Source organism: Perca flavescens, chromosome 12, assembly GCF_004354835.1.
Source record: "Perca flavescens isolate YP-PL-M2 chromosome 12, PFLA_1.0, whole genome shotgun sequence".
Taxonomy (NCBI): Eukaryota; Metazoa; Chordata; class Actinopteri; order Perciformes; family Percidae; genus Perca; species Perca flavescens.
Window position 1 is genome coordinate 35,912,095 of NC_041342.1, and position 11,879 is coordinate 35,923,973.

Here is an 11,879-nt window from a genome sequence, read left to right on the forward strand (position 1 = left end):
GAAAATGTAATCATTCGTTTTCTTGATTTGGTAAATTCTAGGATGGCTTTGGAAACTTTTTTTTGCTGACTTTTCCAGGGCTTTATGTGGACCAAACTGTTAGAAAGAAGACTATAAGAGACATGCAATCATTGAGTCAAAGATATTTCACTTTTTTGATGAAATAAAAGCATGTCAGATAAACTCTACATGTCTGGCCCTTGGTGTGATTCTCATTTTCCACTGTGGCCCTCTGGGAAATTAAGTTTGACCCCCCTGGACTATAGGAATGCTGAGATGTAGTAAAACATGACAGCTTCTTTTGCTATGTGCCCAAATATAACTTGTATAACTGCTGATGTTCTCCAGGCACCAAATATAACTTGTGTAACTGCTGATGTTCTCCAGGCACCAAATATAACTTGTATAACTGCTGATGTTCTCCAGGCACCAAATATAACTTGTATAACTGCTGATGTTCTCCAGGCACCAAGTATAACTTGTGTAACTGCTGATGTTCTCCAGGCACCAAATATAACTTCAACTGCTGGTTCTGTGGCAGGCACCAAATATAACTTGTATAACTGCTGATGTTCTCCTGGCACCAAGTATAACTTGTGTAACTGCTGATGTTCTCCAGGCGTCTGGCGGCAAGATGCTGGTCCTGTGGCAGGGGTTCAACTTCCACCGCAGGGCCCACCGGGGCAGCCAGCTGCTGCCCTGCAACAAGTGTGACAAGTCCTTCAGCAACCCCCAGAGCCTCAAGCTGCACCAGGTCAGCTTCAAACAACAAGTTTGACAAGTCAGAGGTACCCCAGAGCCTCAAGCTGCACCAGGTCAGCTTCAAACACAACTTTATTTACAACAGAGGTACAGACAGAGCCTCAAGCTGCACCAGGTCAGCTTCAAACACAACTTTATTTACAACAGAGGTACAGACAGAGCCTCAAGCTGCACCAGGTCAGCTTCAAACACAACTTTATTTACAACAGAGACACAGAGCCTCAAGCTGCACCAGGTCAGCTGTTAGCCTGGCTGTTAGCCTGCTCTGGCTCCATGGTTACTTGGCTGGGTTTTGCTTTTGTGCAACCAAATCAAAGCTAAATTCATCCAGGATAACCTGAATATCCCGCCTTAATCCCTTATCCTGGTTTTGTGCGACAGGCCCAAGGTCTCTTGTTTTTATTATTAGGGGTCGAGCGGCGAATAAATCAACAAAAACAAAAGGAAAGTGACAAAAAACATTGGGAATAGCGACGAAAGAAAAACTAATTTTAAATTTTGACCCAGAAAATTATAAAGTTGCACGGTCGACAGGAAAACAACACAAGGGTTAAAAAAAACATTGAAAAAGTGAAACTCTCCTTTGAACAGTATTTTATTAATTTACATTTATTTTATTATTAAGTTTATTTAGAGACCCCCCAACCAAGCTCAGATTATAACCTGAACCCTTCTGTTATTGGAAATGTACAAAACAAATACGCCATCATTTACGGTCAATACAGTGCAACATATCAGAGCTGTGCAATTAATCTAAATGTAATCGTGATCATGATTTCGGCTCCCAATGATCACAAAAACAGAATAATAGAGAAAAACAATTATTTAACTACATTTTACAGTAAACTCTAATTATTTTGTCTTGTTCTGAATGAAAAAATAGTTTAAATAGGAAAAGTATGAAGGTACATTTCACAGTTGTATGTGTTATTTACTGTTGATTTATTTAACTTTTTAAACTGTTTATTTAGGCCTGTGCTTGACTGAAGAACTTCTTAGTCGACTAACACTTATTTAATTGTACCGACTAATCGATTAGTTGATTTAATCGACAGAGTTTCTCCACTAAGAGTCATGTTAAAGCACCACTTTAATTCTTGTGTTTACCAGAGATGTGCTCGTACGTTTCTTGTAAATAAGTAATTCAGCATAAAAAAAAGCATAAAACATGACTAATGGACTTAGTCCACTAATCCACTAAGAGGGAGCAGCCCTACTGTTTTTTTAAGTTGAATAATTGCAACATCTTTCCAGAAGTCAACAAGTAATCGTGTTAAATTATCGTGATTTCAATATTGACCGAAATAATCATGATTATATATTTTTCCATAATCGAGCAGCCCGACAACATATTGTGTTTGTTACCCCCCACCCGCCCCCCCCCCCCCCCCACCCCAAGGTGACCCACTCCAACAGGAAGCCCCATAAGTGTCCGACGTGTGGTAAAGGCTTCAAGCTGCAGGGGGGTCTGCGCTGCCACCAGCGGACGCACGGCGAGGCCAAGGACTACCACTGCCCCGAGTGTGGCAAGAGCTTCTCCAGCCTGCAGAACCTCAAGCTGCACAACCGCACACACACCGGGCTCAAACCCTACCAGTGCTCAGAGTGTGGCAAGAGGTACACCACACACACACACACACACACACACACACACACACACACACACACACACACACACACACACACACACACACACACACACACACACACACACAGAGATACACACACACACACACACACACACAGAGATACACACACACACACACACACACAGAGATACACACACACGCACAGAGATACACACACACACACACACACAGATACACACACACACACAGATACACACACAGACACACACACTTCTTTACACAACGTGTTCAACTTAAACCACAAAGGAAATGTAGATCAGCGACAGGTTCTAAGAGTTGTCTCTCTGTCTCTAAATGTTGAGGTTCTAGAGTGACAGGTTCTAAGAGTTGTCTGTCTCTAAATTTTGAGGTTCTAGAGTGACAGGTTCTAAGAGTTGTCTGTCTCTAAATGTTGAGGTTCTAGAGCGACAGGTTCTAAGAGTTGTCGGTCTCTAAATGTTAAGGTTGTAGAGTGACAGGTTCTAAGAGTTGTCTGTCTCTAAATTTTGAGGTTCTAGAGCGACAGGTTCTAAGAGTTGTCTGTCTCTAAATGTTGAGGTTCTAGAGCGACAGGTTCTAAGAGTTGTCGGTCTCTAAATGTTGAGGTTCTAGAGCGACAGGTTCTCTGAGTTGTCTCTCTGTCTCTAAATGTTGAGGTTCTAGAGCGACAGGTTTTAAGAGTTGTCTCTCTGTCTCTAAATGTTGAGGTTCTAGAGTGACAGGTTCTAAGAGTAGTCTGTCTCTAAATTTTGAGGTTCTTGAGCGACAGGTTCTAAGAGTTGTCTGTCTCTAAATGTTGAGGTTCTAGAGTGACAGGTTCTAAGAGTTGTCTGTCTCTAAATTTTGAGGTTCTTGAGCGACAGGTTCTAAGAGTTGTCTGTCTCTAAATGTTGAGGTTCTAGAGCGACAGGTTCTAAGAGTTGTCTGTCTCTAAATGTTGAGGTTCTAGAGCGACAGGTTCTAAGAGTTGTCGGTCTCTAAATGTTGAGGTTCTAGAGCGACAGGTTCTCTGAGTTGTCTCTCTGTCTCTAAATGTTGAGGTTCTAGAGCGACAGGTTTTAAGAGTTGTCTCTCTGTCTCTAAATGTTGAGGTTCTAGAGCGACAGGTTCTAAGAGTAGTCTGTCTCTAAATTTTGAGGTTCTTGAGCGACAGGTTCTAAGAGTTGTCTGTCTCTAAATGTTGAGGTTCTAGGCGACAAGTTCTAAGAGTTGTCTGTCTCTAAATGTTAAGGTTCTAGAGCGACAGGTTTTAAGAGTTGTCTCTCTGTCTCTAAATGTTGAGGTTCTAGAGCGACAGGTTCTAAGAGTTGTCTGTCTCTAAATTTTGAGGTTCTTGAGCGACAGGTTCTAAGAGTTGTCTGTCTCTAAATGTTGAGGTTCTAGAGCGACAGGTTCTAAGAGTTGTCTGTCTCTAAATTTTAAGGTTCTAGAGCAACAGGTTCTAAGAGTTGTCTGTCTCTAAATGTTGAGGTTCTAGAGCGACAGGTTCTACGAGTTGTCTCTCTGTCTCTAAATGTTGAGGTTCTAGAGTGACAGGTTCTAAGAATTGTCTGTCTCTAAATGTTGAGGTTCTAGAGCGACAGGTTCTAAGAGTTGTCTCTCTGTCTCTAAATGTTGAGGTTCTAGAGTGACAGGTTTGAAGAGTTGTCTGTCTCTAAATGTTGAGGTTCTAGAGCGACAGGTTCTAAGAGTTGTCTGTCTCTAAATTTTGAGGTTCTTGAGCGACAGGTTCTAAGAGTTGTCTGTCTCTAAATGTTGAGGTTCTAGAGCGACAGGTTCTAAGAGTTGTCTGTCTCTAAATGTTGAGGTTCTAGAGCAACAGGTTCTAAGAGTTGTCGGTCTCTAAATGTTGAGGTTCTAGAGCGACAGGTTCTACGAGTTGTCTCTCTGTCTCTAAATGTTGAGGTTCTAGAGCGACAGGTTTTAAGAGTTGTCTCTCTGTCTCTAAATGTTGAGGTTCTAGAGCGACAGGTTCTAAGAGTTGTCTGTCTCTAAATTTTGAGGTTCTTGAGCGACAGGTTCTAAGAGTTGTCTGTCTCTAAATGTTGAGGTTCTAGAGCGACAGGTTGTAAGAGTTGTCTGTCTCTAAATGTTAAGGTTATAGAGCGACAGGTTTTAAGAGTTGTCTCTCTGTCTCTAAATGTTGAGGTTCTAGAGCGACAGGTTCTAAGAGTTGTCTCTCTGTCTCTAAATGTTGAGGTTCTAGAGTGACAGGTTCTAAGAATTGTCTGTCTCTAAATGTTGAGGTTCTAGAGCGACAGGTTCTAAGAGTTGTCTGTCTCTAAATGTTGAGGTTCTAGAGCGACAGGTTCTAAGAGTTGTTTCTCTCTCTAAATGTTGAGGTTCTAGAGCAACAGGTTCTAAGAGTTGTCTCTCTGTCTCTAAATGTTGAGGTTCTAGAGTGACAGGTTCTAAGAATTGTCTGTCTCTAAATGTTGAGGTTCTAGAGCGACAGGTTCTAAGAGTTGTCTGTCTCTAAATGTTGAGGTTCTAGAGCGACAGGTTCTAAGAGTTGTTTCTCTCTCTAAATGTTGAGGTTCTAGAGCAGGGGTCACCAACATGGTGCCCGTGGGCACCAGGTAGCCCCCAAGGACCACATGAGTAGCCCTCAGGCCTGTTCTAAAAATGAAATTGAATATTGATATTATCAGTTTCCCACCTTGTTAAGTCGTCGTTGATAATTATTGTGAGAAATCATTAACACAATCAGTGTCTTCACATAGATGAGTATCATTAATTATTAATAATCATATATAACTATCACTAATCATTAATAATCATATATAACTAAAGGCAAACTGAGCACATTTGTTATTTCAGAAGAGTGTTTCAAACTGGTAGCCCTTTGTATGACTCAATACCCATGAAGTAGCTCTCAGTTTAGAAAAGGTTGGTGACCCCTGTTCTAGAGTGACAGGTTCTAAGAGTTGTCTCTCTGTCTCTAAATGTTGAGGTTCTAGAGTGACAGGTTCTAAGAGTTGTCTCTCTGTCTCTAAATGTTGAGGTTCTAGAGTGACAGGTTTGAAGAGTTGTCTGTCTCTAAATGTTGAGGTTCTAGAGCGACAGGTTATAAGAGTTGTCTGTCTCTAAATGTTAAGGTTCTAGAGTGACAGGTTCTAAGAGTTGTCGGTCTCTAAATGTTGAGGTTGTAGAGCAACAGGTTCTAAGAGTTGTTTCTGTCTCTAAATGTTGAGGTTCTAGAGCAACAGGTTCTAAGAGTTGTCTCTCTGTCTCTGAATGTTGAGGTTCTAGAGCGACAGGTTCTAAGAGTTGTCTCTCTGTCTCTAAATGTTGAGGTTCTAGAGCGACAGGTTCTAAGAGTTGTCTCTCTGTCTCTAAATGTTGAGGTTCTAGAGCGACAGGTTCTAAGAGTTGTCTCTCTGTCCCTAAATGTTGAGGTTCTAGAGCAACAGGTTCTAAGAGTTGTCTCTGTCTCTAAATGTTGAGGTTCACGCAGTCGCCCCACCTGAAGGCCCACATGGTGACACACACCGGGGAGCGCCCGTTCACCTGCACCACCTGTGGGAAGAGATTCACCCAGTCATCACACCTCAGGTAGTGTGTGTGTGTGTGTGTGTGTGTGTGTGTGTGTGTGTGTGTGTGTGTGTGTGTGTGTGTGTGTGTGTGTGTGTGTGTGTGTGTGTGTGTGTGTCGCTGTGTATGTGACTGTGTCTGTGTGTGTATATCTTGTGATTTATATTCTAAACTTTCATGTGTATATCTGGTGACTTATATTGTGACCCCCGCCCCCCGAAGGTCCCACATCACCCTGTTCCACGTGGGGGAGAAACCGTTCAGCTGCAGCGACTGTGGGAAGAGCTTCACCATCGCCCACTACCTGAAGATGCACCGGCTGAGCCACACCAAGGAGAAACTGTACCAGTGCTCCTACTGCGACAAGTCCTTCTCCTACCACAACTCCTGGAGGGCCCACGAGAGGATCCACACAGGGGAGAGGCCCTTCACCTGCCAGGTGGGAACCAATGCGCTCAGGGCCCCTATCTCGCACCCAGAGCAGCGTAAAGCCCGACCCAGGTGTCTCTGCTAGTTTAAGACCGACCCAGTTGTCAGTTTCCCGTCCAGCGCCCACGTCGTTTAAATATCAAATGCACCTGCACCCATCTGTGGCCCCATGGGTGTGCTGGTGTTACAGGGAGGTGTGTTCAGGTGTGTGTGTGTGTGTGTGTGTGTGTATGTCTGTATTAACAGGTGTGTGTGTGTGTGTGTGTGTGTGTGTGTGTGTGTGTGTGTGTGTATGTATATAGTCTGTATTAACAGGTGTGTGTGTATATAGTCTGTATTAACAGGTGTGTGTGTGTGTGTGTGTGTATATAGTCTGTGTGTATATAGTCTGTATTAACAGGTGTGTGTGTGTGTGTGTGTGTGTGTGTGTGTGTGTGTGTATATATAGTCTGTATTAACAGGTGTGTGTGTATATAGTCTGTATTAACAAGTGTGTGTGTGTGTGTGTGTGTGTGTGTGTGTGTGTGTGTAGTCTAGTCTGTAACAGGTGTGTGTGTGTGTGTGTATATAGTCTGTATTAACAGGTGTGTGTGTGTGTGTGTGTGTGTGTGTGTAGTCTGTATTAACAGGTGTGTGTGTGTATATAGTCTGTATTAACAGGTGTGTGTGTGTGTGTGTGTGTGTGTGTGTGTGTGTGTGTGTGTGTGTGTGTGTGTGTGTGTGTGTGTGTGTGTGTGTGTGTGTGTGTGTGTGTGTGTGTGTGTGTGTGTGTGTGTGTGTGTGTGTGTGTGTGTGTGTGTGTGTGTGTGTGTGTGTAGTCTGTTATGTGTGTGTGTGTATATAGTCTGTATTAACAAGTGTGTGTGTGTGTGTGTGTGTGTGTGTGTGTGTGTATATAGTCTGTATTAACAGGTGTGTGTGTGTGTGTGTGTGTATATAGTCTGTATTAACAGGTGTGTGTGTGTGTGTGTGTGTAGTCTGTATTAACAGGTGTGTGTGTATATAGTCTGTATTAACAGGTGTGTGTGTGTGTGTGTGTGTGTGTGTGTGTGTGTGTGTGTGTGTGTGTGTGTGTGTGTGTGTCTGTAGTCTGTATTAACAGGTGTGTGTGTGTGTGTAGTCTGTATTAACAGGTGTGTGTGTGTGTGTGTGTATATATATATATATATATATATATATATATATATATATATATATATATATATATATATATATATATATATATATATATATGTGTGTGTGTGTGTGTGTGTGTGTGTGTGTGTGTGTGTGTGTGTGTGTGTGTGTGTGTGTGTGTGTGTGTCTCTCGTCCCCAGGAATGTGGGCGGAGCTTCACCACGTCAGGCTCTCTGCTGAGCCACCAGCGGTCCAAACACACGGGAGAGAAACCTCACTACTGCTTCACCTGCGGCCAGTTCTTCTTCACCAGCTCGCTGCTGCGCGTTCACCAGCTGGACCACAGCGGCGAGCGCCCGCACGCCTGTGGCTGCGGAAAGACGTTCAAAACCCGCGGAGTGCTGCGGCTGCACCTCAAGAGGTTCCTGACCCACCGGCCTGCACAGTGAACGCACCACCAGCCCCACGCAGTGAACGCAACACTGGCTCCGCCACAGTGAACGCACCGCCAGCCCCACGCAGTGAACGCATCACTGGCTCCGCCACAGTGAACGCACCACCGGTCCCACACAGTAATCACCACACTGGTTCAGCACAGTGAACGCAACACTGGTCCCCATGCAGTGAACGCAACACTGGTCCCACGCAGTGAACGCAACACTGGTCCCACGCAGTGAACGCAACACTGGTCCCACACAGTGAACACACCACTGGTCCCACGCAGTGAACGCAACACTGGTCCCACGCAGTGAACGCAACACTGGTCCCACGCAGTGAACACAACACTGGTCCCACGCAGTGAACGCAACACTGGTCCCACGCAGTGAACGCAACACTGGTCCCACGCAGTGAACGCAACACTGGTCCCACGCAGTGAACGCAACACTGGTCCCACGCAGTGAACGCAACACTGGTCCCACGCAGTGAACGCAACACTGGTCCCACGCAGTGAACGCAACACTGGTCCCCCCACAATGAACGCACCACCGGTCCCCCACAGTGAACGCACCACGGTCCCCACAGTGAACGCACCACCGGTCCCCCACAGTGAACGCACCACCGGTCCCCCACAGTGAACGCACCACCGGTCCCCCACAGTGAACGCACCACCGGCTCCCCACACAGTGAACGCACCACCGGTCCCCCCACAGTGAACGCACCACCGTCCCCCCACAGTGAACGCACCACCGGCTCCCCACACAGTGAACGCACCACCGGTCCCCCCCACAGTGAACGCACCACCGGTCCCACCCACAGTGAACGCACCACCGGTCCCCACACAGTGAACGCACCACCGGTCCCCCCCACAGTGAACGCACCACTGGCTCCCCACACAGTGAACCCAACTGTTGATTGATTATTTTGAGAAAAGAGGCGAATGTTTTTTCCCATATCCCCATGTTTTTGCAGAGAAAATAAGAAACAGCAGAACTTGTTTTGAACTTTTCTTCAGTATCACAGTAATATTCCTTCAGATAGAGGAGAAGAAGAAGAAGAGGAGGAGAGGAGAGGAGAGGAGAGGAGTCTGTGTTTTGGGTTCTTTGAACAGCTTTTTTTACCCCTTTTCATTAAAGAGACTGAGACTCTGTGGGATGGAGACACAAGCTTTCTAAGCTGCTTCTAACTAACTTTGAGTTTTCCCTGTGAAGAAGAAAGCTGCTACAGATACTACACATACTACACATACTACAGTTGCTACAGATACTACAGATATTATAGTTACTACAGATACTACACATACTACAGATACTACAGATATTACAGTTACTACAGATACTACACATACTACAGATACTACACAAACTACAGATACTACAGATACTCATGTTTTACTCACTTAAGTTCATTTTTTCAGTCAACCAACCTTTCTGTTTGTCCGTACAGAAAAGGAAATTATCCATTTTATATAAAAGAGAAAGATGTGACATTAAGAAAAACACTCCTGTGTGTGTGTGTGTGTGTGTGTGTGTGTGTGTGTGTGTGTGTGTGTGTGTGTGTGTGTGTGTGTGTGTGTGTGTGTGTGTGTGTGTGTGTGTGTCATGGTATTGAGGACATCTCTACATTCACTCCTTCACATCTGGTTTTAAGTTTCCATTAAAGCTCTAACTACCGATTACTGTCATGGTGCATTAATGTGTGGATTATTGTCTGGATAAATGGATCAATAGTTAGATCTGTAAAATGTGGATCAGAGTTTCCCAAAAAAAGCCCAAGAAAAACATCCTCAAATGTCTCGTTTTGTCCCCAACTCAGAGATATTGAGTGTCCTGTCCCAGAGGAGAGAGACACTAGAACAATATTCACATTTAACGAGCTGAACTCACACAAGATTACCTGTTTTTCATCAAAAATGACTCAAAGGAGCATTTCTATTGGCTACCTGAAGCTGAGAATACTGCTGTACTTTTACTACATGAAGCTGAAGCTGAGAATACTGCTGTACTTTTACTACATGAAGCTGAAGCTGAGAATACTGCTGTACTTTTACTACATGAAGCTGAGAATACTGCTGTACTTTTACTACATGAAGCTGAGAATACTGATCTACTTTTATTACATATTTTCAGTGAATCCTTTAGTGAGAAAATATATTTAAAGATTCAAAGAAATTTCATTTTTATATGTAGAATTTACTAATATAAAAAACAATATATGTATGGGTACTTAACCGTGTGCTGGGACTTCAAGCCCTAAATATCGCTCTAAAGCATGGGTCTTCACAAGGACCCCTTAACTGACAGAAAGACAGAGCAGGGACCCCCTACTACATATATTGTAGAAAAGTTGCATCTTAAACTGGGCCTACAATAACGTGTGGGCAGCCTAAACATTTATACTTTTTTTTTTTTTTTTTTTTTTTTTAGAATACTGAGCTATTAAAATATGAATTGTTGGAATGATTTTTTAAATCCTCATTTGTAATGATGTAATCATCATGTGTAACAGTAAATCTTTAGGATTATCTACAGTATATTTGTATGTGGATATTTTAGTAATTACCTTACCTATAGGCCAGTAAGCCTATCATCAGTGGGGATTTATATTTCCTAATATGTTGTAATATGTTTTTTTGTGCCGCTGGTGCTTTTATTGTGAAGGCAGGGAGTCACCGCTCGGAACTTCCGTTCGTAGTGTAAACAGTTAAGATGGCGGCTTGCAGCGTTCGCAGCGCTGTCACTCAGACTCTGAGAGGACTCGGAGGGACACGAGGACACCTGAGACACTTTCCTGCTGCAAGGTTAGTGTGTCTCACACAGACAGACAGGTAGAGAGAGAGAGACAGACAGACAGGGAGAGAGACAGACTGGGAGAGAGAGAGAAACAGATCTTAGCTGGAAGGTCAGTTTGTTTCAGACAGACAGGTAGGTAGAGGGACAGGTAAAGATAGGGAGACGGACAGACAGGTAGGGAGAGGGAGACGGACAGACAGGTAGGGAGAGTGAGACAGACAGACAGACAGACGGGTAGAGAGAGAGAGAGAGACCTAACTTATAGAATCTATGTGTACTGTATGTATTTAATATGTGATATGTACTATAGAGGGATTTTGCAACATGTTTTCTTTGTTCATGCCAATAAAGCAAATTGAGACAGACAGGTAGAGGTAGACAGACAGAAAGACAGACAGGTAGAGGCAGACAGACAGACAGACAGGTAGAGAAAGACAGACAGACAGACAGACAGGTAGAGACAGACAGACAGGTAGAGGCAAACATACATACAGACAGACAGGTAGGTAGAGACAGACAGGTAGAGACAGACATAAAGACAGACAGACAGGTAGAGACAGACAGACAGGTAGAGGCAGTGAGACAGAAAGACAGACAGGTAGAGAGAGACAGACAGACAGGTAGAGAGAGACAGACAGACAGGTAGAGACAGACAGAAAGACAGACCCGGTAGAGGCAGACAGACAGGTAGAGAGAGACAGACAGACAGGTAGAGGCAGACAGACAGGTAGAGGCAGACAGACAGACAGACAGTCTGCCTCTGCCTGTCTGTCTGTATCTACCTGTCTGTCTGTCTCTCTCTCTCTACCTGTCTGTCTGTCTCACTCTCTACCTGTCTGTGGTTATCGACTACTTATAGACTATCATTTACTAAATGAACATGATGTCATCGTGTAACGTGTGTCTGTCTTCATGTCAGACAGCAGAGGGACTGCTCCGTGACATCACAGACTGGGCAGGGGAAGCACTCGGCATTCTGGGTAACCGTGAGACATGAGTCCATCGGTGGGGACCTCCAGAGCACACCGAGAGGAGGAGGAGGAGGAGGAGGAGGAGGAGGAGGAGGGGTGCTGTGGGCGGCTGTTGGTACGTTTATTCCCACTTCTTTTTTATCCTCTGTGGAAGTTTGTTGTGCAGCAGGAGTACGCCTCACGTTGGAAAGTTTAGTCGATAAGACAGC

General features: G+C 44.3%; 2 protein-coding genes across 3 annotated transcripts in view; both read left to right on the forward strand.

Annotated features, from left to right (window-relative positions):
• Positions 1-634: 634 nt before the first annotated feature.
• On the forward strand, positions 635-8,469 carry LOC114566070 (gastrula zinc finger protein xLCGF3.1). Its single transcript, XM_028594404.1, has 5 exons — positions 635-754; positions 2,162-2,379; positions 5,838-5,945; positions 6,147-6,363; positions 7,670-8,469. The coding sequence occupies exons 1-5, from the start codon at positions 635-637 to the stop codon at positions 7,916-7,918; spliced, it is 912 nt and encodes a 303-aa protein (XP_028450205.1). The 3' UTR covers positions 7,919-8,469.
• Positions 8,470-10,584: 2,115 nt separating this feature from the next.
• The window catches only part of ttc19 (tetratricopeptide repeat domain 19), a 12,226-nt gene continuing 10,931 nt past the window's right edge, over positions 10,585-11,879 (forward strand). For both annotated transcript variants that reach the window (XM_028593617.1, XM_028593618.1), the window contains exons 1-2: positions 10,585-10,707; positions 11,619-11,785. In XM_028593617.1, coding sequence (XP_028449418.1) covers positions 10,616-10,707; positions 11,619-11,785 — 259 coding nt within the window. In that variant the 5' untranslated portion in view covers positions 10,585-10,615. The remainder of the gene's footprint in view (positions 10,708-11,618; positions 11,786-11,879) is intronic.